This window comes from Oratosquilla oratoria, chromosome 12, assembly GCF_046742065.1.
Source record: "Oratosquilla oratoria isolate Oo_2021 chromosome 12, ASM4674206v1, whole genome shotgun sequence".
NCBI classification, from domain to species: Eukaryota; Metazoa; Arthropoda; class Malacostraca; order Stomatopoda; family Squillidae; genus Oratosquilla; species Oratosquilla oratoria.
This window is the reverse complement of record NC_134788.1, coordinates 23,067,017-23,094,886: the sequence shown is the minus strand read 5'-3', so window position 1 is coordinate 23,094,886 and position 27,870 is coordinate 23,067,017. Positions and strand designations below refer to the sequence as shown.

General features: G+C 39.4%; 1 protein-coding gene, 1 long non-coding RNA gene and 1 pseudogene across 2 annotated transcripts in view; 2 read left to right on the top strand and 1 right to left on the bottom strand.

The window, feature by feature from the left end:
• Window positions 1–27,655, top strand: part of LOC143031098 (uncharacterized) — a 53,308-nt gene extending 25,653 nt beyond the window's left edge. The window contains exon 3 of the long non-coding RNA XR_012966978.1: window positions 27,610–27,655. This is a non-coding gene — a long non-coding RNA (uncharacterized LOC143031098). The remainder of the gene's footprint in view (window positions 1–27,609) is intronic.
• LOC143031097 (uncharacterized) lies at window positions 11,503–22,508 on the bottom strand. The gene is made up of 3 exons (XM_076194528.1): window positions 22,273–22,508; window positions 16,496–16,662; window positions 11,503–14,167 (listed from the first exon to the last, which is right to left on the bottom strand). Exon 3 carries the CDS (start codon window positions 13,938–13,940, stop codon window positions 12,750–12,752), a length of 1,191 nt encoding a protein of 396 aa, XP_076050643.1. The 5' UTR covers window positions 13,941–14,167; window positions 16,496–16,662; window positions 22,273–22,508; the 3' UTR covers window positions 11,503–12,749.
• LOC143032037 (uncharacterized) lies at window positions 23,594–25,764 on the top strand (annotated as a pseudogene).
• Window positions 27,656–27,870: the final 215 nt, after the last annotated feature.

The window sequence follows — 27,870 nt, the reverse complement described above, 5'->3', positions numbered from 1 at the left end:
ATAGCCTGAATGTGTGTGTGTGTGTGTGTATTCACCTCGGATCTGCTGCACTCTCTGTCGAGACAGCCAGACACCACCCTTCGGCAGTGAGCTCAGAGCTCATTATTTGCCGATCTCTGGGTAGGTCTGAGACCACTCACACACCACACACCGGGACAGCAAGGTCACAACTCCTTGACTAACGTCCCGTACCTACTCACTGCTAGGTGAACAGGGGTTACACGTGAAAGGAGACAAACCCAACTTATCTCCGCCCAGCCGGGGAATCGAACCCCGGTTCTCTGGCTTCTGAGGCCAGTGCTTTACCAATCCGCCACCGAGCCGTGTGCTGTGTGTGTGTGTGTGCCTATGTGTGAGTGTGTGTGTGTCTGTGTGTGTGTGTGTGTCTATGTGTGTGTGTGTGTCTATGTGTGCGTGTGTGCTCTTGCGTGTATGTCTGTGCGTGTGTGTGTACGTGTATGTGTGTGTACGTGTGTGTGTGTGCACGTGCGTGTATGTATGTATGTATGTGTGTGTGTGTGTGATTCACCATGGTCTTAGATCACGTGTTGGACTCGTGATTTACAGTTATTAACCTCCCGGATGAGAGCTCAGAGCTCGCATGACCGATCTATGTGTAATACTGTGACCTTACACGCACACACACACCCAACAGGATTTAGTCCATGTATATTGTGAGCTTTAGTGGTTACTATCATATCATCAATAGTTACCGCTTTTCCTGAACATGCATGGTCCTCGCAGCGCCAGTATATTTTTTCCTTAACACATTTGTTTTTGGTGTAAAGAAAACCTTCGTATGAATTTTTTGTCCTCCTTTTTAGCAACGAAGAATTCTGCCATTGTATTCGAATGAATGTAGTTCAAGAATTGATTTTGAAATTAGAATATTCACTTTATGGACAGTCAAGAAAGTTAATTAGGGATAGCACCAAGTTTTTGGTGGATATTTCAGTTATTGCTGTTGAGCGTGAACACAGGCTTGCATTTCTCAGTGATTTTATGTACACAATCACGTCGATATCTGAAATTTCGACTTTTTGTCGCAGTCGACATTCTGTCGTTTCGGCATTCTGTCGTTTCGACGTTCTGTCTTTCGACATTGTGTCGTGCACCGTATGACGTCATGTCGCTCTCGCAGTACAAAAACCTCATAAACTGTTATATTTCGTATTTATCACTTTATGAAATTATATTTCCATTTTTTCTTATAAAAGATCTATATTTGAATAAATTATAAAATCAAAACTAAATAGATTAACACAAACTCACGTAAAGTAACCTTTCGCACGTTATGACATCATGTCGCTCTCGCAGTACAAAAATCTTATAAACCGTTATATTTCGTGTTTATCACTTTATGAAATTATATTTCACGGAGTTTTTTATATAAAGGAAATATTTTGAATAGATTACAAAACGAAAACTAAATAGATTAACACAAACCCTAGCAAAGTAACCTTTCGCGCTTGATGACGTCATGTCGCTCTCGCAGCACAAAAATCTTATAAACTGATATATATTGTGTTTATCACGTTACGATATTATATTTCACGTTTTTACATAAAAGAAATACATTCGAATAAACTACAAAATGAAAACTAAATAAATTAACACAAACCCATGCAAAGTAACCTTTCGCTCTTTATGACGTCATGTCACTCACAGTACAAAAATCTTATCAACTGTTATATTTCGTATCAATCACTTTATGAAACTAAATTTCACGTTTTTTACATAAAAGAAATATATTTGAATAAACCATAAAAAGAAAACTAAATATATTAACACAAACACACGCAAAGTAACCCTTCGCACGTTATGACGTCATCTCGCACTCGCAGTACAAAAATCTTATGAATTGTTATATTTCGTGTTTATCACTGAAATTTTATTTCACGTTTTTATATAAAAAATATTTATGAATAAATTACAAAATGAAAATAAATAGATTGACACAAACCCTAGCAAAGTAACCTTTCGCTCGTTATGACGTCATGTCGCTCTCGCAGTACAAAAATCTTATAAACTGATATTTCGTGTTTATCACTTTATGAAATTATATTTCACGCTTTTATATAAAAGATATATATTTGAATATATTACAAAATGAAAACTAAATAGATTAACACAAACTCACGCAAAGTAACCTTACACTCGTTATGACATCATATCGCTGTCGCAGTACAAAAATTTCAGAAACTGTTATATGTCATGTTTATCACTTTATGAAATTATATTAACGTTTTTTATATAAAAGAAATATGTATATGAATAACTTTCAAAATGAAAACTAAATAGATTAACACAAACCCACTCAAACTAACCTTTTGCTCGTTATGACGTAATGTCGCTCTCGCAGTACAAAAATCCTATACATTGTTATATTTCGTGTTTATCACTTTATGAAATTGTATTTCACGTTTTTATATAAAGGAAATATATATGAATATATTACAAAATGAAAACTAAATTGATTAACACAAACCCACGCAAAGTAACCTTTCGCTCGTTATGACGTCATGTCGCTGTCGCAGTACAAAAATCTTATTAGCTGTTATATTTCGTGTTTATCTCTTTATGAAATTATATTTCATGTTATTTACATAAAAGAAATATAATCGAATAAACTACAAAAAGAAAACTAAATAGATTAACACAAACCCATGCAAAGTAACCTTTCGATCATTATGACGTCATGTCGCTCTCGCAGTACTAAATTGTTATAAAATGTTGTATTGCGTGTTTATCACTTTATGAAATGATATTTCACGTTTTTTTCTATATGAAAAAATATAGGAATAGATTACAAAATGAAAACTTAATAGATTAACACAAACCCACGCAAAGTAACCTTTCGCTTGTTGTGACATCTTGTCGCTCTCGCAGTACAAAAATCTTATGAATTGTTATATTTCGTGTTTATCACTTTATGAAATTGTATATAACATTTTTATATAAAAGAGATATATATGAATAAACTACAAAATGAAAACTAAATAGATTAACACAATCCCACGCAAAGTAACCTTTCCCTCGTTATGACGTCATGTCGCTCTCGCAGTACAAAAATCTTATAAACTAGTATATTTTGTGTTTATCACTTTATGAAATTATGTTTCACGTTTTTTACATAAAATAAATATATTCGAATTAACTACAAAATGAAAACTATATAGATTAACACAAACCCACGCAAAGTAACCTTTCGCTCGTTATGACGTAATATCGCTCTTGCAGTACTAAAATCTAATAAACTGTTATATATTGTGTTTATTACTTTATGAAATTATATTTGTTTTTTATATAAAAGAAATATATTTGAACAAACTACAAAATTAAAGGTAAATAGATTAACACAAACCCACGCAAAGTAACCTTTCGCTCGTTATGACGTCATGTCGCTCTAGACGTACAAAAATCTAATATATCTCGTGTTTATCACTTTATGAAATTATATTTCACGTTTTTATATAAAATAAATATATCTGAATAAATTACAAAATGAAAACTAAATAGATTAACACAAACCCAAGCAAAGTAATTTTTCAAGCAGAATGACGTCATGTCGCTCTCGGTATACATACATATATCTAGGAATATGCCCATTGATATGTGTGAATAACGTACATGTACATGAATATGATTTTGTGTACACATATACATGTATGAATACACACTCACGTGCACACACATGCGCCCACGCACATACACACAAACATATATAAATACATACACACATACATATATAAACACATACACACATACATATATAAACACATACACACATATATAAACACATACACACGTATTGGACTCGTGATCGACAGATATTATCCTCCCGAATGAGAGTTCGGTTCTCATACATATATAAATACATACACACATATATAAATACATACACACATACATACATATATAAATACATACACACATACATATATAAATACATACACACATACATATATAAATACATACACACATACATATATAAATACATACACACACACACACATGTGTGTGTGTGTGTGTGTGTGTGTGTGTGTGCGCGCGCGCGCTTACGTACACGAGTGCATATTGGCATACATATGCATGTACTTGTTGAAGCACGCTAACTTTCTCTCTATATACATTTTCTCTTGTCCATGTATCTATACAAATACACAAAAATGACGTATCTATGCACACCTAATATGTCCCCCGTAAGCTTCATACACTAAACGCACGTCTAAATACTCTTCACCTATCATGTTCCCCCCATCGCACCAAGAATTCATGCAAAAAACAAACAAACAAATAAAAAAAGATGTATATATACATGTATATATATACATATACACATATATATTAATATATAGATTAATATTGAGTGTATATATGCATGCGCGTACCTCTAGGATTGGTTTTTATAAACACCGAATTCGTCATCGGGGATTTGTTAGTTAAAATAAAGCTTTCCCTTAATAAAAATTCGTTTTCTTTGATTGCCCCCGTTGGTGCGATGAGAGTGCAGTTATGGCAATATAATCGTAATGGAAATTCCAAATGGTGTTGGATATTTGTACTAAAGAAACTTGTTCATTTCTACAATCGTTCTAACAAATCTCAAACCGTTTACGTGCCCCCACGCCTATGTTTTCATAAACATAAAGAAAATAAAAATCATGACATTCCTGACAAAGCGATGTGACGTCATATCGCTTTCCTGCAATGAACATTCGCATACTTTATTATGGAATCTAGATTCCGCGTATACAAATCAATTCTAAAAAAAAATGGAGTATTTTAGTATACCAACTCCATTAGCAAAAAATGAGCAATTTTATCCTGGCATTCGCAAAAAACAAAATTCATAATGCAACAGCCAATAGACAAACCAATGATGGAATTTGACATTGCCATACTTCATGATTTTTTTTTTTTTTTTCAAGTCTGATAATTTTTTCCCCCTTAGTAACTCAGAAATTAGAACAGATTATTGGCAAAAAACTGATGTTGCCCAGACGAGCAGTATATAGTACTGGTTACATCACTGCATGCAAGTTTCACTATTACTACAAGCCTGTACTTGAACCAAACCTGATCTATGAAAATCAGGTATTACATACATACATTTACGCATGCACACACGTTTAATATACTTGCAAAATTATTATACTTTTTTCGAAAATAGATTAATACGTTCAAAAATATATTAATAATGGGTTTATACGAAAAACATGCCCATGCGAGATACAATAACCACATTATCGGGAAAACTAGAGCTGGATTGAATATATATTTAGATTTGGTCCACAGTACCATGATCACCAAAAAAGGTTATTTTGTTTGTATGCTGGGTCACGTCTTGGACTCGTGATCGACAGACCGAATGAGAGTTCGGCTCTCATACATGTCCGATGTAAGGATAATGCTGTGACTTTATAGCAACTTCTTGCCCACGAGAGTTGGAGTACCGGCTCGCAGCGCAGCTATGCTGAAATTATTTCATCCCCTGTGTGGGAATCGAATTGGGGCCTCTGGAGTAGCGTTTGCGAATTGTACCACTTGGCCATCGGGAACGGACATGGGGAAAATGTTTGGTAAATCTTGAATCAAGACTATTTAACTAGGAGCAACACCAGCAACAAGAAGGGTAACCTCAATAACAGACAAGAACAAGAGTCAACAACAACAACAACAAAAGAGGAACAAGAAACCGAAGGAACAAGAAGGTCAACAGCACGCCTTTGGGAGTTGCCACATTGGGCTTCCACAGCGCCGCCGCCCGCCTGACCGTTGAGAGCGAGTACAGACGACTTCGGTTGCGACATTTTCAAATATCCAAAAATCAAATCCTCTTTCAGTCGTATGCAGCAATGCTCAAAGACGAGTGAAGAGATGATGGTACACCTAGACTCATGTTAAGGCACGTCCACACGGTCGAGCTGTGCCTGTCTGGCAGGGCAAAGTCTGCAGACTATGCCCGCGTAAGGTGTCCGAGTCTGTGGTGGTTGGAGGGCAGTCGGACGCCAGCAGTTGTTGTGAGCGAGTGGTTCGTTACGGTACGATCACCAAGGTGCGCGCCATACTTCGAAAGAAGATAGCACTATATTCTATCATAATTGGTGCCTGCATTAAAAAGAAAAAGCAAGAGACCACAGAGACGTGTCTGGTGCCGGGAGTGGTTGCAGAGACGTGAAAGAATGGGTAGCTCTGTGACAATCCTACGTGAACTGCAGGAGGAAAATGAAACTTTGTTCCGCAATTACGTTTTTATATTCTTGTATCGAAAGTGGAGAGCTATATTCAGAGGCAAGAGACAAATATGAGGCAAAGCATTACACCAGCAGCACGTTTGTCTCTATTTCTGTAATCAAAACACCTTACATTCCACAGACATTCATGTGATTTATATATATCAATCGAAGTTATAGTGTCTTGTCGTGACCAATATGCACTAGCACTCGGTGTGGACATGGTGTACTAATAACGTGGTAGTCAGTGGATCTGCCTACACCTTACCTCGTGCGTTTGGCAGTGACGGAAGACCTCCATCCACTGCCCTCTATTGGCGCCGGGAGCGGACAGTTTGATGGTTTGCCCGCTGAAACTGCTCGTACAAGGGCAAAGCCTTCGTGCCCGACGGACACTGCTCGACCGTGTGGACGTGGCTTAAGGAAATAAAAAGATAGTAGTGTATAAAAGAGGGCTTTTGCCATTGGGCGATTGAGCGAGCGATTAATTGGCGGTCTGTACTGAGCGGGTTTGCTAACTTTGCTCGCACCTCACCTCGTACGTTTGGCAGCGATGTCATCCCTCCATCCATCCACTGCCCGCAAATGGTGCCGGGAACGGACAGTTTGATGGTTTGCCCGATGAAATTGCCCGTTGTCGAGCAAAGCCCTCGTGCCCGGCGGGCAGTGCTCGACCGTGTGGACGTGGCTTAAAAGATCGTGCGTCAACGATTAATGTACCTCAAACGTGTATGCCTAAAATGTTTGAAAGTAGCAAATACGTAAGGTTAAGAGTTGTTAAACGGAACATATAAACATGTAGATCATTTATTTTCGTCATTATATAAAGATATATAAATGATTAAATGTTCACAAAGTATAGTAAAAATTATTTTTAAGTGGCATTGCACAATTTAATGAAAATACTTATATATAGAGAATATATACACAGCAAAGCTATAGTTTCTAAACAAAATAGTTAACATTATTAATCAACATATGTGCAAATATGTTGGAAATATCCGTGCTAGTTTATGTACAGTTCAACGTAGACCAGGATGGCTTAACCCATTCAACTCCGATGACAAGATGTCTTGTCATTTGGTCAAATAAAACAAAAAATCATAAAACACCAAAATGTTTGATCAAACACCAGAAAAATATGACGTCAATCCTCGCTTCGCTCGCAGCGAAGCGAGGACTGACGTCATATTTTTCTGGTGTTTCATCAAACATTTTGGTGTTTTATGATTTTTTGTTTTATTTGACCAAATGACAAGACATCTTGTCATCGGAGTTGAATGGGTTAAGTATATGTTGCCTAAAGGAGCATGGTTGCTAGTGGTGGGCAGCTACCGGTAAAGTTACCGGTTTTATCGGTAACAACCTTAACGGTAGCTTACCGGCAAAAAATTCTGCTACTGTTAAGGCTCCGTTAACCGATAAGCTATACCATAACACTCAGAGAGCGGTAAGCACGTCTCGGCTTGGTGGTACTGAGTGACGGTACTGACGGGCCCGGTGTCCCGCTAATTTTATCGGTTAAACTTTTACCATTAAGCAAGTATGTACCGCTAAGGTCTCGGTATTTTTTTTTTTTTACAATTAAAACCGATTTTTCGGCACTTTTGTTAATTTCTCAATAGAATTAATGTTATTTCTGTGATCAGCATACGGAACTATATTAATTGTGAAAGTTTCATCGAAAAATTCCGCGTGTCGCCAAACGAAGACCCATATATATATATATATATATATATATACATATATATATATATTTATATATATGCATATATATATATGTATATATATGCATATGTATATATATGCATATATATATATAATATATATATATATATATGCTTAAGTGATGAAAATGCCAATATGCTTTTGTTTCTATATAAAAATATGAACTAATTTGTATGAAGAAATAATTGAGAAAATATAAAAAAAAAAACATGCTGACAATGAAATCTAATATATCCTTGAGTATTCACCTTGGTCTTTGGATCACGTACTGGGCTCGTGATCGACATCTATTTCCCTCTCGGAAGAGAGCTCAGAGCTCGTATGACTGATCTATGGGTAATGCTGTGACCTTACACGCACCCCCTCCCGACTCCCCGCCCACGAGAGTTGGAGTAACGACTCGGAGCGCAGCGATACTGAAATTATTTCAACCCTGGACAGATGTGTGTGTGTGTGATTCACTTTGGTCACCTTGGTCTTTGGATCACGTGTTGGACTCGTGATCGACAACTTTCACTCCCGGAAGAGAGCTGTGTGTGTGTGTCGTATATAGTTTCGAATGCTGATTACAGAAATAACATTAGTTTTTTGGGCGCCTTATATATAGGGCTGGCGAGGACGGGAGTAAAGAGAAGGAGCCGAATAGAACTAGTCTGGTCTTCCAGACGAACAGTAGGAAGGGGATCGAAGAGCAGGAGAAGGGGGAAGACACACGTAACAAGCAATTACAGTACAGATACATAATTATATACAGTGAATACCAAAATTATACACATTCAGACATTTAAATATATGGTAGGAGGTAAGTTCAGAGTGGAGAATAGATGGAGAAAGAGGAAAGGGACAAAAGGTAGGGAGGTGCTTAGAGTGAACTCTTTGAATGAAAAGGAGAAGGAGTACAAGAAGAAGCTGAAGGAGGAGTGGGAGGGAGTGAAGGATAGAGTAGAGCTAGGTGTGGAGGAGGAATGGGGATGGTTCAAGGAGGGAGTCACGAAGTGTGCAAAGATGGTGTGTGGAACAAGAAGGACAGGAGGAAATAGAAGGAAGGGTAGTGAATGGTGGGATGAGGAAATAAAGAAGGTTGTAGAAGAGATGAAGTGAACTTTCACAGATTGGTTACAAAATAGGACGAGGGAGTCATATGAGAGGTACAAAGAAAAGAAAAGAGAAGTAAAGCAAAAGGTAAAGGACGCAAAGAGGAGAGCAGATGTGAAGTGGGGTGAGAGTATGACAGAAAATTTTGAAAGTAATAAAAAGATGTTTTGGAAAAAAATTAAGAGAGGAAGAGGAGGCGAATCAAGTAAAGAAAAGGTAAATGGTGCAGATGGAGAGATGATAATGGAAGAGAAGGCAGTAAGGGGAAGATGGGCAGAATATTTTAGGGAGTTGCTAAATGTGAAGGAGGATAGGGAGGGAAAGATAGCTGCAGTGGGAGATGCTAAGAAAATGAGAGTGATGAGTGAGGAAAATGGAGGAGAAATAAGGAAGGATGAAGTGAAGGCAGTTGTTAAAATGATGAAAGCAGGTAAAGCACCTGGTCTGGATGGATGCCATGCAGAATGTCTAAAGAAAGGAGGTACAGTGATGGTGGACTGGCTGGTGAGGTTATTTAATGTTTGCTGGAGAGAGGGTAGAGTGCCGGAGGACTGGAGGAGTGCCTGTATAGTTCCTCTTTACAAGGGAAAAGGGGACAAGTGTGAATGTAGTAGTTTCAGAGGGATTAGCTTGTTAAGTGTAGTTGGGAAGGCTTATGGGAGGATCTTGTTTGAGAGGTTTAGGAGAGGAACAGAGGGAGTAATTGGTGAGGAACAGTGTGGATTTAGGACGGGTAGAGGTTGTGTAGCTCAGATTTTTGTGGCAAGACAGATATGTGAGAAAGCTATAGGAAAGGGGAAGGATGTTTTGGGCTTTTATGGATCTGGAAAAGGCTTACGACAGGGTAGACAGAATGGCACTGCGGGAGGTTATACGGATATACGGGATAGGAGGAAAGCTTCTAGGAGCTGTCAAGAGTTTTCATGAGAGTAGTAGAGCTTGTGTCAGGATTAGAAATGGAGAGAGTGAGTGGTTTGAGGTAAAGGTGGGACTTCGTCAAGGATGCGTTATGTCGCCCTAGCTGTTCAACTTATACATGGATGGGGTAGTGCGAGAGGTAAATGCAAGGGTAGTGGGTCAGGGATTGGAGATGTTTAAAGAAAATGGTGAAAAGTGGGAGATGAGCCAGCTGTTGTTTGCGGACGACACTGCGCTTGTGGCAGGATCGGAGGGATTGAGGAAGTTGGTGACAGAGTTTGGGAGAGTATATGATAGAAGAAAGCTAAAGATAAATGTGGGTAAAAGTAAGGTGATGAGATGTACAAGGGGTGAAAGTGGCAGCAGACTGGAAGTGAGCATTAAGGGACAGCGACTGGAGGAAGTTGATAGTTTTAAATACTTGGGTGCAAATGTGGCAGGAAAAGGTGGAGTGAAGGTGGAGGTAGAATGTAGATTGAGAGAAGTGAGTAAATGCCTTGGTGGATTAAAGAGTGTAATGAGGAATAGACATTTGGGAATGGATGCTAAGAGGAGACTGTATGAAGGAGTGATTGTGCCAATAGCACTGTATGGGGCAGAAACATGGAACATAAGAGAGGAAGAGAGGGGTTTGAATGTGCTTGAGATGAGGTGTCTGAGAAGTATGATGGGGTTACTAGGCTAGATAGAGTGAGAAATGAGGAGGTGAGGAGAACAGGGGTGGAAAGGGAGTTTGGAGATAGGGTTGATGAAAGAGTATTAGGATGGTTTGGACACATGGAAAGAATGAGTGAAGAAAGACTAGTAAAAGAGGTATGGAAGGCAGATGTGGAGGGAGTGAACATGAGGGGACGTCTTAGGATGAGGTGGATGGATGGGATGAAGGGGGCTTTGGGGAAGAGGGGAATGTCTGTTGAGGAAGGACGGGAGAGGACAGAAGACAGGGGTGAATGGAGAATGGTTGTATATGGATGATGTGATGCATGAGGTGGAATGGGCGGGGGTATGGGGGGTGAGGTAGTATGTGTGAGCAAAATTTGACGCAGCCCGAAGAGATTTCTCCCCGTTATCTCCTTTTATGCAATGGGGGGACGGAGAGGGGGGGTCGCCGATTTAATGAAGCGGCCTTGCTGTGGATATGATGTGTCTTGCGACACTGCTTGTGACCCAGGGCAGTGGACAAGGTGCAGGGATGACCCGTCATCCAGGAGGTGCTAAGATGGGAGGGAGGGTGGAGGGGTGTAGAGTGTATTCAGGGATGGAATGGGTGGGAATGATTTTATGCCTTTTCCTTTTTGGCTACCTCCCTTGTAAGGGGGAAAAAGCCTTGGCATATGTATGTATGTGTGTATATATATATATATATATATATATATATACATTATATATATATTTATATGTATATATATTTATATGTATATATATATATATTTATATATATATATATAATATATATATTTATATACATACATATTATTTACACACAAAAGACGGTATGCACTTTCGTATAATTACATCCAAAGACGTATTACATAGAAGGGTGCAAGAAAGGTTAATTATGAAATCAAGAAACGCAGACTACAGAAAACAAAAAGGGGGCCAATTTTGACAAGAATAAGGAGAGGTGCATGACCCTACCTCCCTCGACTGACCTCTTTCAATCCTAAAAAGGGGAGTAGGGGTGGCGGAGGTTCGCTGCACAACGGCCATGCCAAACCAGCGTGGCTCCTTCACTCAAACATTTGGCTCATCAACCCGTGGGTGTATACACCTAAACATTCTCCCTCCATCGGTGCATCAAAAACAAAACAAAAACTTACATCTACTCACCACTGTGAAACACACTAACCCCGCGCCACCACGACAGTATAATAAAACGTAATTAACTGGAACGAAACAACTCGTACTCTATCAATATTTTCGACGAGTAGGGGACTTCTCTCGACCGAAATAAAATAATCTGACGAATGGCTTTACAACATTTCTAAACGCGGCAAAAGGCAACGTCTTGGAGTTTTACAGGTCGTCCATTTATTCGCGGCACAACAAAAGGTCATATTCTATCAAGCATTTAATTGTATTGTTTCTACCTTGAAGTATGCATCTCTTTTAGAAAGCATATACTTCATCCGTATACATTAAGTGTAACAGGGTTGCTGTGTGACATAATAATTAATAATTTGACAAACTTGCAAGGCAAAAGTCATTTGAAAGACTTTTTATCTTACGTGAATCTTCAAATATCCAGTGAGATAACTCTTGTTTGAGAAAGTTACAATTCAATGGTCACAACGAAATGGTTTCTTCCCTGTGTGGGTCTTTATGTGAGTTTCGATGTGAGATATTGTCATGACATCTGTCGGGTAAATGACACACTTGAAAGGGTTCACTCTTGTGTGGGGCACCACATGACGCATCGCAAATGTCACACTGAAGTGTTTCCTCCTGTGTGAGTCCTCATGTGACACACAAGATCACATTTCGTTATGAAAGCTTTGTCGCAAAATTCACACTGGAAAGGCTTCTCTCCTGTGTGGGTCCCCATGTGCTTTGTGAGGCTACCCTTTGATCTGAAAGCTGCATCGCAAAGGTCACACTTGAAAGGCTTCTCTCTTGTGTGGGTCAAGTGACACCTAAGATTTTACTTATGAAAGCTGTGTCGCAAAGATCCCAATGGAAAGGCTTCTCTCCTGTGTAGGTCATCACGTGACGCCAAAGATTTGTCTTAGTTGTGAAAGCTGCGTCGCAAAGGTCACAATTGACAGGATTCTATCATGTGTGGGTCATCACGTGACGCCGAAGATTTGACTTGCTTGTGAAAGCTGCGTCGCAAAGGTCACACTTGAAAGGCTTCTCTCCCGTGTGGGTCATCACATGACAGCGAAGTTTTGACTTGCTTGTGAAAGCTGCGTCGCAAAGGTCACACTGGAAAGGTTTCTCTCCTGTGTGTGTCATCACGTGACGTCGAAGCTCTGCCTTTGTTTTGAAAGCTGAGATGCAAAGGTCACAATGGAAAGGTTTCTCTCCTGTGTGGTTCATCACGTGACGTCCAAGACCTGCCTTTGCTGTGAAAGCTGCGTCGCAAAGGTCACACTTGAAAGGCTTCTCTCCCGTGTGGGTCATCACATGACAGCGAAGTTTTGACTTAGTTGTGAAAGCTGCGTCGCAAATGTCACACTGGAAAGGTTTCTCTCCTGTGTGGGTCATCACGTGACACCAAAGTTTTGACTTAATTGTGAAAGCTGCGTCGCAAAGGTCACACTGGAAAGGTTTCTCTCCTGTGTGGGTCATCACGTGACACCGAAGTTTTGACTTAGTTGTGAAAGCTGCGTCGCAAAGGTCACATTGTAAAGGTTTCTCTCCCGTGTGGGTCATCACGTGACACCGAAGATTTGACTTAGTTGTAAAAGCTGCGTCGCAAAGGTCACACTGGAAAGGTTTCTCTCCTGTGTGGGTCATCATGTGATATCGAAGATGTGACTTACTTTTGAAAGCTGCTTCGCAAAGGTCACATAGGAAAGGTTTCTCTCCTGTGTGGGTCATCTCGTGATATCGTAGCTCTGACTTTGTTTTGAAAGCTGCTGTGCAAAGGTCACACTGGAGAGGCTTCTCTCCTGTGTGGGTCATCTGGTGACAATTGAGGGAACTTTTCGTAGTGAAAGCTGCATCGCAAAGGTCACACTGGAAAGGTTTCTCTCCTGTGTGGGTCATCAAGTGATACCGAAGACCTGGCTTTCTTGTGAAAGCTGCATCGCAAAGGTCACACTGGAAAGGTTTCTCTCCTGTGTGGGTCATCACGTGAAGTCGAAGCTCTGCCTTTGTTTTGAAAGCTGAGGTGCAAAGGTCACACTGGAAAGGTTTTTCACCTGTGTGGTTCATCACGTGACGTCCAAGACTTACCTTTGTTGTGAAACCTGCGTCACAAAGGTCACACTTAAAAGATTTCTCTCCTGTGTGGTTCATCACGTGACGTCGAAGACTTGCTTTTTTTGTGAAAGCTATGTCGCAAAGGACAAAATTAAAAAGTTTCTCTCATTTGTGGTTCATCATATACCTTTTGAGACTACTCCTGTGGGATATGTCTGCATCACATTAGCCACAATGTGATACTTTTCCTCCGGGGTTAATAGCAAATGTATAGAGTTTAATATCAACTTTTCTAGAGAAATCTGGATTTTTAAATCCTGCTCCTGAAAATAAAAATTAAAGCTTCTAAATGTCTGTAATCCTTTGTAAATAAGAAATTTGTTGAATATAAAATTGGAATTCAAAATCATAATGTTTAAACATCGAAATACGTATAAACACACTGTGATAAATCCATATGTCGCATGGAATACTGAGAAACAGAATAATATGTTTGCTGTCATTTGACACTACTAACACCCTCTTACCAAATGCCCTCCTACACTCCTAGCAGAGACAGCCAAGTCTGTTGTCATTTGAAATAAGTGTGATAATCTATAAGTAAAACTACCAATCTAAGTTCCATATTTTGGCAAGAATTGGTCCTACATTGTCGCAGGAATTTCGTGACAGACAAACGATGACAGACACACAGACACTGCTCTTTCTCCCATCCCTACACTACATGCGTGCGCAACATCTGCATTGACCCACGTTTCAATTTATATATCGCGTAAATGTGCATTTCTTTAGCAAAAATAATTACTTAGTGCAGCATGTGAATGAATACAAATGGCATGGGAATGTACTCAATCCACTGGTCGCCAGTTGCCAAAATATGTTAACTTGTGGAGGTGGTGAAAACAATACCTGTAGGATCCACAGACTCTTACCACGATTGGAAAAAAGCACATTTGTGATACCTGACTTCAGAAAATATCATTTTACTGGTCTATATGATCTTAACCCATTAAACTCCGATGACAAGATGTCTTGTCATTTGGTCAAATAAAACAAAAAATCATCATAAAACAACAAAATGTTTGATGATCAAACAGCACCAGAAAAATATGACGTCATCAGTCCTCCTCGAGGAGGACTGACGACGTCATATTTTTCTGGTGCTGTTTGATCATCAAACATTTTGTTGTTTTATTATGATTTTTTGTTTTATTTGACCAAATGACAAGACATCTTGTCATCGGAGTTTAATGGGTTAATGTAATGGGCTGGAGGAAATCTGGGTGAAAAAAAAAAAACTATATTATCCAAAGTTACATTCCACTTAGGGGTATAAATCCTAATATTCGCATTTTTAATGAAGATTTGATCGTATTCTATGTTCTGTTTCAATCAGAAATCACTTGTTTGTTCTAGCCCCTACCCTCAACCACTGTCTGGGGAACACACTGTGAAATAAGCATTTTGAGTAAGAGAAGTTGTGCAAAGCCAATGATTTACAAAAGAAACAACAAAATTGTTAGTATAAACTATAATACAAGCACATTCTTCCCCTATTCTTACCACACCTAACCTACACATTCTTTTTTATGGATCTTTTTTTTTTCCAGTGGCATGTGTATGCTTTGTTTCTTATGCATGATGCACGTTTTGAGGTTTGTCAATGTTCTTTCTCCCATCTAAATGTCTTTAACAAGGTTTGTAGTCCATACCAAAAATAATGTAGCTGTTTAGGTGGTCCAGCAATATACAATTTGTTGATAACAGCTGGACTTAAATAATTTGAGCCACTATTCTCAGCATCCTATTTGCTTTCTCTGGGGCACAGATATAATGCTTAAATATTCTTCGGGAGCTACACTAAAATAATCTTTGTTCTCCACTTTCATTTTTCCCTGAAGACATCAGTTCCCAACCTTTTTTGTCCCGTTCCCCCTTTTCCAGTCACTTTTTCACCTGTGGACCCCCTTTTCCAGTCACTTTTTCACCTGTGGACCCCTACACTCCCCAATGTGCTTAAACTCGTCTAATGTTAGCCTAAATACAATTAAAAGCAAGCCCCCAGTAATGAACAGGTTAATGAAATGGCTCTGACATGTTTACAAATTTCCATTTTCATTTGTATAAGCATCTTCCCTATATAATAGCTGTATTACTATAAATAACAATATGAATTGATTATTGCACTTACTATTGCCATAATAAGATAAAGGTTATTTATTAATTTTCTCTCTCTTATTCATATATCACTTATATTCATGACACTCATCATTTTAGGAGGCAATAAATCTTCCTGTCATCTCGCGGTACACTTATGACCATCCCATGGGCCAAATTTGTCATGTGGGCCGTATGTTTGAGACCCCTGATACCGTTAGCTAATGTAGAGCAATTCTAGCATTTAAGCATTCGGTTTTAAGGATCGTGTACAGTAGTATCAATTTTACTCTGAGCCACATGTCTCCTAATTCCAGTATAATAAATCTAAAAATAAGTAGAATATCTATGGACCCCTTGAAATTCTTCCATGGACCCCTGGTTGGGAACCACTGTTGTAAGGTCTCCATAATGAGTGATATCCTAGCAATTTTAGTTATCTATTAAGTATGGTAATTACGGTTTAGCAAATACAAGAATGTCCGAGAACTTACTTGGTAGCGTTCTCAGACAATCGGTCTGAAATGATGTAGAACTTGAAGGCTTCTTATGAGAAGACGTAAGAAGGTCCCTTGCTGACTGGTTTCAAGAGTGGTCAGACTGGTACCAGAGCTCTGGGTGTTCTGCCAGGCTGACGATAGTGGCCGTATTCGGCGGGACTCTTACGTGTTTGAAAAAAAAAGCTCGAAGCCACGGGTTAACTTTTACCTTAAGCAAATTCTCAAAGTTTCCCGATTTTTAAACCAAAATTACTTCATAGATTCAATAAATAAAAGGGAGGGGAGTTTAATTGTATCTTATTTAAAGTTACGATAGGAGTGGTTTGAAGTTTCAGGAAAGGCTCCTGAATCGAAAGAAATTAATACTTTGAGGGAAATCACTGAACCAAGGTAAGCACTAATATTCCCAATAATAATTACCACTAAGAAAGAGCAAAGATTCATGAGATGACACCAGCGACTCGTACATTCTTACATGTAATTAGAGAGAACAAAAGAGGTTGTGGAATTGGAATTTTTCTCTATCAATCATTCAAGAATACTATGAAGAAAAAGATGGTAAAATGGGAAACTTTTGAGTTAATAGAGGTTTGCTGTGAAATTCCTTGCAGGAAAAGTATGTTTATTGTAATATATTGGCCTCTGCATTCAAGAGTTAATATGTTTATTGAGGAGTTTTGCTTGTGTCTTGAGTCTGTTGATATAGTAAGTGCTAATGTGTTTATCTGTGGAGACTTTAATATATGGTTTGAAGATGTTAAAAATTCTTCAGTCACAGCTTTTACGATGATGTACTCGTTTAACCTTAACAACAAAGTGAATGAAGTTACTTCTGAAGGTGGACATGTATTAGATCTTGTTTTTAGTGACTAATTATGATCTTGTTCAGAAGATGTGTGTTGATGAAGTATGCTGTAAGTCCCCTGTGCATAAACTTGTAACTTTTGAAATTACATATTTGAAAGAGCCAGTATCTAAAAAAAGGATTACATTTCAACTTAAGAGGAATTTTCAAACAAAACTATTAGTGAATTCTGTCACATGGAGAATTTCTGAGGAAAAAAGTAAAATATGTGAACACGGGTTAGTGGAATCTGGACAACATGTAACCTGTTATATAACAAGATTACAAAAGAAGAGAATGCACCTTGGTTTAATGTTGAAATACTCAGAAAAAAAATATGAAGATGCAAAGAACATAGAAAACAGTCTGGTGATGAAAAGGAAAAGGGAATACTATAGAAATAAGGTGTTAGAGACAGGATTAAATATTATTATCAAACTGTATACCATGCTGGATAGTCTGACTGGAAATGAATAAAAGGGTTATGAGGTTGCCTGATGGATTTGCTGATGCTGAATTAGCATGTATTTTCTTGATTTCTTTGAAAAGAAAACTGAAGATCTTACTAGAAATTCTAATGTCAGTGATGCCTGATATGGAGTGTACAATCCCTGAAATCAAGTTATCACGTTTCCATCAAGTATATATGAATGTAGTAATACCTATCACACAAAGAGTGAAATTCACATAATGTTCTAATAACCCATTACCAATGAGTGATATGAAGAGATGTGACAATTTCAGTGATTTATTAAAGATTAACTGATAGTGTTAATACAAACACCGATAAGAATATTTTTTCCTAAGAGTGAAAAAGGGTAATTGTGAAACCTATTGTTAAGGGTAAACTAGATTCCCAGTGTTGAATTTCTTTTACACCAGTATCTATTATGACATTTCTGTCAAAGTTTCTAGAAAAAGTAATTCTTGATCAGTTAATGGAACTTCTCCAGTTAGTGAATGCATTGCCTGAAAGTCAGTCGGCCTGTAGATGTCTTTATTCAATAATGAATACTCTTTGCTCTGTTGTAAACAATCTGTTTGTACACACATATGAAGGCAAGTGTAGTGTTCTGATTTTACTTGACTTGAGTGCTGCATTTACTACTGTAGTGCACAACATATTACTTCAACACTGTAGGAACAATGAAATTGAAGGTGATGCACTTAAATATTTCATGAGTTAACAAGAAAACAGATCTTATTGTGTACAAATAGGAACATCATTTTCTGACATTGAACATTTACAAAGAGGAGTCCCTCAGGGGGGGTATACTGGGTATTATTATCTTCTGTGTGTACACACTCCTAGACCCTCTTATACCTTTACTTTTTTTAGGAACGTCCCCTGTGGGGCTACAAGGAGAAGGATGCCTAGTCCTAATCCCCGTCCCTTTCTTCTCGCCTCTTACGATCCAAGTGGAAATACTTGGTGGCAGTATTCTTTTCCCCCACCACAGGGAAGGTAGGCAAAAAAGGAAATGGATGTTCACAGAAATTGTACAGGACAGTAACAAGGGGTTTGGGGACAGCATAACGGAGGGACAGCCATAGTATAAAAGTGTCATCATTTCTCTATGAACAGAGTTTTCCTCTATCTCAGACAATATTATGTGTGGCTCTGGTCCACAGGGGCGCCCCATATAGACCCTAAAGTATCAACTGCATGCTACTTTGCCACAATAACATGCAGCCAATACCCAAGACGGGGTATTGGCAAAAATAGTGTGTGGAACAAGAAGGACAGGGGGAAATAGAAGGAAAGGTAATGAATGGTGGGATGAGGAAACAAAGAAGGTTGTAGAAGAGAAAAAGCGAGCTTTCTCAGATTAGTTACAAAATAGGACGAGGGAGTCATATGAGAGATACAAAGAAAAGAGAAGTGAAGCAAAAAGTAAAGGAGGCAAAGAGGAGGTTGTATGACAGAAAATTTTGAAAGTAATAAAAAGATGTTTTGGAAAGAAATTAAGAGAGGAAGAAGAGACGAATCAAGTAGAGAAGAAAAGGTAAAAGGTGCAGATGGAGAGGTGATAATGGAAGAGAAGGCAGTAAGGGAAAGATGGGCAGAATATTTTAGGGAGTTGCTAAATGTGAAGGAGGATAGGGAGGGAAAGATAGCTGCAGTGGGTAATGCTAAGAAAATGATCATGATGAGTGAGGAAAATGGAGGAGAAATAAGGAAGGATGAAGTGAAGGCTGTGGATGTGCTGTGTCTTGCAACACTGCTTCTGACCCAGGGCAGTAGACAAGATGCAGGGATGACCCGTCATCCAGGAGGTGCTAAGATAAGAGGGAGGGTGGAGGGGTGTGGAGTGTATTCAGGGATGGAATGGGTGGGAATGATTTTATGCCTTTTCGTTTTTGGCTACCTCCCTTGTGAGGGGGAAAAAGCCTTGGTATATGCATGTATGTATGTGTCTACACAAGTGAACTCTCACATATACTTAGTAAACATGGAGTTGACTTTAAGCTATATGCTGATGATACACAGTTTTATTTGACACTGGATGAAGTAGTGAATACTGAAGTTAAGATAGACTGTAAGAACAATAGAATTGAAGGTGATGCACTGAAATATTTCAGGAATTATCTTGAAAACAGATCTTATTGTGTACTGGGCCCTGTTCTCTTCTGTGTGTACACAAGTGTACTCTTGCATATACTTAGTAAACATGGAGTTGACTTTAAACCATATGCCGATGATGCACAGTTTTATTGGACACTGGATGAAGTGGTGAATACTGAAGTTAAAATAGGTATGATAATGAAAGATATGGGAAAATGGATGAACTCCAAGCAACTAAAGTTAAACGAAGATAAAACAGAATCTTAGAAAGTTAGACATCTCTACTCTTCAGATTAAAGGAACCTTAATGACTGTAGAAAAGGCAGTCAAAGACTTATGTGTGATCACAATCTATAATCTATCTTTCAAGGATCAAATCAATCAAGTGGTAAGAACAACAGGATATCATCTACAGAATATTTCATTTCTTAAGAAATATTTGGATGCAAATGCAATGAAACTGCTTGTTCACAATCATGTCATTAGCAAATTGGACTATTGTAATTTGATTTATTATGGACTCCTATTTATCTATTGAAGAAGTTACAACTAGTTATGAACAGAACTGCTAGACTCACAAGACCTGCCTCTCCATGAAAGAATAACACCAGTACTCACTGACTTGCATTGGCTGCCAATGAAGGCATGCATGATTTACAACATTTGTGTCCTGACTCATCAGGTATATAAGGAATTTACTGCAGGGCTTACATCTTGATACCCCTTTGGCTCTGAGACACAATGCTGAGCAACCAGGCTCTTTGAGCCCAGAGTTAACTTGGAAAAGGGTTTTAGAGCATTTGAAAAGATTTCTCCAAGATTATATAATAAGTTACCTGGAAATGTCGAGAATTGGGCAAAATTTTAGTTGTGCACAACTATGCGATATAGCAATAGGAAAGTATTAATTTTGTAAATCAAAATACATCAATGTAATATGCAATTTTCTTGATGGAAACCAATAACAAAAAGTTGCTAAAACCTATTTACTAATGAAGTTGCGGGGTTGAATGATACCCCACGTGTGTTTTGATAGATGCCAAGGTCAAAGAAATGAAAGGTTGCTAAATTCGTCTATTCTAACCTACCTAACTTAACTAACCTATGTAACCTAGCCTATATTAAGTAATTCAGTACCTCAAATTCTAAAGATCATCCGGGTCTTCATCACAGACACTGATGGCCTATGATTATTGTTGTACCTCAGGCAATTAACTGATGAAGGCAGACCCCTGTGTTCTCTCATAAAGTCTAAGGAAGTCCTATTGTCTTTGTAATAGTGCTTATTAACGTCACCTGGCGTTGGAGAACATCTGGTCTACAACGTGAAAGCCATCGTCTAATTGACAGTGACTGGACAGACAACAGCATAGCATCTGGACCATATCCTAGTGCCTTTGTTCATTAGTAGATTTGCTTGAAGCAATTTTTTGTTATTTATTTCTGTCATGAAAATCACATACTATGCTCATGTCTTATGATTTACAAAATCAATATTTACTTTTTTAATGCTATATCACATAGGTGTGCAAACTGAAATATTTATAATACCTATCAAGACAACCTAAAATAATACCTATCAAGACAACCTTGATAACTTTAAGAAAGCACTGAAGACCTACTTATTCAAGAAAGCAAATGATTTTATTGATATGTGCATCAATGATAATTATCAGTGTTGATACTATATCTATGATGGCTCAGCAGAGCATAGCATAGCCAGTGGACTGTGGACTGGAGTCTAAAACTTCATCAATGGTAAACAGTATATGCTTATCAGTCTCACAGATGAAATTCTGAGTATTCTAAATCCCATTCACATAAGTACCATAAGGCTAAGGTTCACAACTGCAATTCTTACCTATATCCATATCAAGCTCTTAGTATTCTGAGCATTTCAAACACCACATACAAGTACTGCAAATTAATAGTAATGTTCATGAAAATTAAAACTAAGACAGTCAAACAAATTAGTATATTAGGTTTTTGCCAGACTCACACCTTCAGTTCTTATCTACATCATTTGCTAGTTGTTATCATTCTGAGTATTCTAAACCCCATATTATGTAAATACCACAAATTAATAGTAACACCAATAGAGGTTTAAAGATAATATTGGTAAACATCTCTGGTTTACCTAATTTTAAGTTTACTTGGTTTATATGATGCTTCTATTAGCTTTTGAAGTATATATAACATCAGTATATAATGTAAACTACTTCCTAGTTCTTGGAGGGCTATTATTATTTGATTGATCGATTTATTTTTATTATTGTTATTATTATTTTGTGCATCCTAAACCCAAAGAAAGTTTACCCCCCCCCTCCACAGATTTTAAAACGCTGATATCTCATTACTGACCTTCAGTATTCTTTCCAAAGTATCCAGCACCAAAACAGCTACAACATAATGATTAATGTCCTCCAATTTCCAGCCATCATTCCAACCATGTAGGCTCTGGTGGGGAACGCCTTGAAATGACTTTTATATTACTGTGTAGCTTCCCTTTTAAGTTACAATCTTCGTGAACTTTCAGCGTTTCACAAATGTACAAGGAATATCAAAGTCTTGCAACAGCGAGGCCACTCTTAGAAATGGATTTGTTTGTTTGTTTTGTTTGAGTCCCAGCGGAGGTATCCGATTTAGAGACTGTCTTTTAGCTTTCGGTGGTGTTGTGAGTTCGGGGGGAGGGCCCCCCCCCCTCCCCCGAACTGACAGGAGCATGTGGCTTACCGGGTTCAAGTTTTGTATACAATGTCCTATTTACTTCAGTCTATAATACGCAGCACGCGTTTCAATTTGGTTTAATTTATTTTCCTGACATCGCCTTTACTCAGTGGGGGGAGGTGTATTTAGGGATGGAATGGGTGGGAATGATTCTATATCCTTTTCTTTTTGGCTACCTCCCTTGTAAGGGGGAAAAAGCCTTGGTATATGTATGTATGTATGCATGTATGTATGCCTTTACTCAGTATTCCGTTCATCAGTTTTAGTCCTGTTTCCTTTATGTACATATTTTCCTTTTTATCTTCGATGTTTACTTTTTCGAATAGACATTTTACTGCAACATGATCTCCGTTATTGATATTTCCTTTAAAATATTTTCTTACTTTTCTCCTCTTTCAGTAAATCGTGAAGGGTCTCATAATTACACAATTTGCATATCTCTTCTTCCTGGATTTTCGTTCTCTGCCGTAGTTTCAGGGTGTAAAAGATGATATGGACAAGGTTGCCTAAGTTTATTTTAATTAAACCTTTAATTTGGGCTCTGAAGTCATTGCAGGTTTTGTTAGTTTAAAAGCGGGAATGAAGACGTTCCTAAACTATTTCAGTTGTAATGTCGTACATTTACTACATTCATTATTTGATCCTTAGTGAACTATTAATATATTAAGATATAAGAACTTTATTCATTATTTGTCATATTCAAGGAAAATTCAATTTGTCAAGTACCTGTATGTTGGAGAACTTTTATAAGACTCTATTGTTGTTATTAAGAAAATAGACAAATTCAAAAAGGAAAAGGCAAGATGAGTTTAATTGCCACCACCTGAGAAAAAAGTTATTTTTTTCAAAAGAACTGCTCATAAGCAGAGCACATGGTGCCCAGACCCGGGAATTAGTATCCGGTGAGACATTTCTCATAACATTTTAGCAAGTGTCATCCACTGAAATAGATAAGATGGAACAACTTCAGAAGGCTAAGAAAGTCGCAGGAGGGTGGTTGACCAGTGCTTCTAAATAGATGAACATTTACTAGTAAGCGATCCAGTTGCTCCCTCTAGTGAACAAGTAGAAGCATTAGAGGAGTTTGATAAAAGGTTGTCTAAGCTAGAAGAAATTCAAAGTCAGGTAGAATTAGAAATCGATCCTAACCTATTAGAAGATTAATTGGATCAGGCAGATGCAGCAAGGCAGAGAGCTGGGACAACAAGAAGACGATGTGCCGACCAACTTCAGGGAATGGCTGTACCAGATAAGGATTCCACCGAATTTGCAAGTATCAGCACGTCTTTAGTTCATGCAAAACTTCTCAAGTTAGAATGACCAAAATTTAATGGTGAAATTACCCAGTGGCAGAGTTTCTGGTACCAGTTTTCATAACACACAGATGACACAGATTTGCCGGTAATTACTAAGTTGACATATTTATTGTCACTATTAGAAAGAGGGTCCTGCTCAAAATGTGGTGCAGGGAGTGCCAAACACCAGTGCCAGCTACAAGGCAGTTGTTGATCTTCTAAATGAACGTTTTAGAAAGACTGAGCATATCACTCGTGCACATGCCCAGGCTCTTCTTTCTCTGCAGGTACGAGTCGAACAAGGTAGGCGTGTTGGGCGCGAATTCGTAGGATGGAGACGGATAGGTGGCTGGCTGGAAGCATGTCGTGTGGGAAGAGGACAACACCCAGATCATTACATTGGTGCCAACGCGAGGGTTGAAGAAAGGAGGCAGAAATGCATTTAGATCGCTGCATCACTTACATCATTGACTGCACCAACCAACCCACCTCTACGAGACATCCATCGGACTGTAACTGTTACTTGAAGCAATTTGGCCTGCGCCCGCCCAGTGACAGACAGATGCTGACGAATAGGCTCCAGACTACACGAATTGCGGTTGCCTGCCTATAATGAATGCCAATGTATTTTATTAATTATTGACATAGTTTTTTATTAATTTATCTTTTTTTTTTTTTTGGCATCCGACCTAGATATGGACCAAAAGGTCTCCTGTCGGCATGCATGCTCTGCCTTTGTAACTACATTGCCCAGTTGTGGATACTCCGAGATGAGGTCGTAAAACATACTAGAAGCCTGGAAGCTTTGAAGGTAACAGGCAAGCAGTGTCAAGTTCTCTTGACTCCCATAATTGTTTCCAGACTCCCAACTGACTTAAGACTACATTGGTCAAGAGACTGTGTTGGCCATGGAAGTGACCTTGGGTGGTTATGAAAGTGATTGAAAAAGGAAATAGGAGTTCTCGAGAGAAATGAAATGTACAAGAACCATACCAGCAGTTCTGTTCCCAAACCTATTGCGAGGAATGAGGAGATGAGTTTTTAGCAAGGGAAAGTCAGGTCTATATACAGTCTCTGCTTTACATGCCATATCAACAACTGATAGTGTTAGTTGTGTCTTTTGTAATAAGATTAATCATAAGTCTGGAAAGTGTCACAAGTTTTTACCATTAGATGGTCAACAGAAAATTGAACAAATAAAAGAATTAAGTATTTGTTTCGGATGTTTATATCTAGGACATTTTTCTAGGAAATGTAAGGTCATATGTGATAAATGTCAAGGTAATCATAACGTAACAACGTGTGGTGTGCAGTTAAATGTATCCCCTCAAGTGAATGTAGTAAATTATAATTCAAATGGTTCCTCTACAGTTGCTATGTTGCCAGGCCATTATAGTAGTAAAACTGTATTACTAACTGCGAAGGTGAAAATCTCGAATAAGGAGATTTTCCACGCCAAATTACTCTTTGACAATGGTTGTGATCGAACATATGTCATAACTGTGTAGAAATATGTAAACCCGATTGGGTTACTAGAACTGAAGTCCCTTATAGTAGTTTTGGTGGTCATACCTCTGGCAAGGACATACTCGTACAAAGTAGTGTATACAAATTACAGGTTTTGAATGATAAAAGGGAACCTATTCCTATTTATGCTGTAAGCATTTCCAAAATATTTAACCCACTAGTGAGACCAGTAGTTCCAGCCCATCTTTTAGCTCTTCCTAGAACCTGGCTCTTGCCTGCTGATGCTGTAACTAATTCTGAATCTAGGCAAGGAGTCTGCCCTGAACGCCTTTCTCCACCAAATCGAGAAAAACAACCACGGTGAGGCGGTTATTAATCCGGCTCAGCAGGGCCATGATGCTGTCGGCGGTTCCAACTCCCCGCGTGAAACCGAAGATGTTAGGGAGGAGGGCTCCAATGCGCCACACGAGGCGGGTGAGCACCGTTCATTCTGCAGTCTTGGCCGTGCAGTTCATCAGGGAGATGGGGCGGGACTTGGTGGGATCCCTAGGTTTAGGAATAGGTTTTATGTTGGCCACTTTCCACGCCCCCGGGAGGCGTCCCGCCAGCCATGAGTGGCCCGCATCGTGTAGGTGACTTGATCCGCCCCTGTGGCGGTGTCCCGGCTTTTCTAAGCTCGGATGAGATGGCGTTGAGTGAAAGGCTTGTCCGTCACGTCGGGTCTCTCCCGAGGGATGTCAATGAGTCTGTCCCTCTCTGGCCTCAGCTGTTGCTCCAAGGTTTGAATCTCCGCAGGTAGCTGGGCAGTGGCACCGCGTGTGGCGAACATGTCCGCCAACCTTTCCGACTCCTGCCGTGGATGCGGGTGGGCCGGAGGTCGTGATGGTCGCCTGCCGGAGGCCGTCCTCAGCTTGGATTATAGGACAGACAAGCCAGTGTGCTGGTTGTAACTTGCGCACCACTCCGTCCACTTTGACTCTGACTCTGGACGTGATTTCTCGAGCGTGTTTCACCACTTCCCGAAGGAGCTCAAGGTTTGCGGGGCTGGGCCGCTTCTTGTACAGTTCACGGCGGTTCTGTTGTTATAGAACCACCCTTTCTTACGGTATTGGCAGGCTTGCTTCTTCCTTGGGATGGAGGCACCCGCTGCCCTCCCCCTAGCAGCAGATAGGTCTCTATCACGTTAATCTAGGTCCTCCGGCGGCTCATACGCCTCCCACCATTCTTACACGACAGCTGGGAAGTTGGACCAGTCTACCTACTCAATGTTCCGGCGTGGAGGTTGAAGTGGCGTTCACGGAATGATGGCCCTCATGATACTGGTGGTAGGGTAATGGTCGCTAGTTAGTTCATGTGGGGTGGACCCGCCATATGGCACCAGGAGCCAGGTTCTTTGAGACAAAGGTGAGCTCCAGTCTCCCGACTCGGATGTGATTAGCATCTCTGTTGTTGAGGAGGACAACATCTGGCAGTTCTTTCACGACAGTAGCCAGGTGTCGCCCTGTAGAGTTGGTGGAGGACACAGACTTTAGCAGTGGGTGGTATGCGTTGAAATCTCCGCCCACGACGACGCTGTTGTGTATGGCAAGTGAGTGAACTTCATCCAGCTGCAGCATTCCACTCGGTTGTTTGTGAATGTTGTAGACGGTGAGCGGAGAAACCGCCGAGCTGGAGTTCTCTGGCCAGCACCTCCACTCCTCCGTCGCAGTGCACAGGGTCAGTAATCCTGTGATGAGGGAGGCTGTCATCATGCAAGTCACGGAGGTGGACAAACATCTAACTCCTTGTATATTCAGAGTTTGAGGGGAGAAACGAATATGAAAAAAGTGTAAAAAATAAAAATGACGTGACTTGCTTGTTACCTCGTTACCAGAATTGCTAGAGGTTTATATAATGTAAAGCAGATTCAAAACGTCTACGTTTCATAGAATGATTTTCATGTTTTATCAAACTCGGGCTATACAAGGAGTCAGATGATTGTCCATTGTGTTATTTCTGAAGAAGCCTTGCTTGGCCAAACGTTAAATATACTGGATCCCATACACTGGTTTTGGCCGCCTCTCTCCTACATGACCAAGCTTGTTAAAGCATTCTACAGGCAATAATCCAAGTGTTTCTTTGCATATCATTCTGGTGGGGGGTAGCAGACATAAGTTGCTTGTAGCCAAAATGCATTTTCACAACTGGTGCTTCTTCATCGGCAGAAAAGCATCAAGAGACTATTCTATTACACTTCCCTGTGACGGCAGACTCTGAGGGACAAGTAAATAATCCAACACCACAAGGACATGTTGGACAGAAGAGATGGTCAACGCCGCTGGCGACACCAATTGCGGCCAGGAAACGCCGTCTGGATTTAGGATCAGGTCACCAACACTTGGAGCAAGACTAGCAAAGCAGAACCATCGTTCAAGTACATATCACAGCCGAGGTGGCTGACGAATTGTATGTAATTCCTTTTTATGTCTGT

Excerpts from the sequence above, each read along its gene's own strand:
- LOC143031097 (XM_076194528.1), bottom strand. The coding sequence starts at position 13,940 with ATGAACCACACAGGAGAGAAATCTTTTAAGTGTGACCTTTGTGACGCA.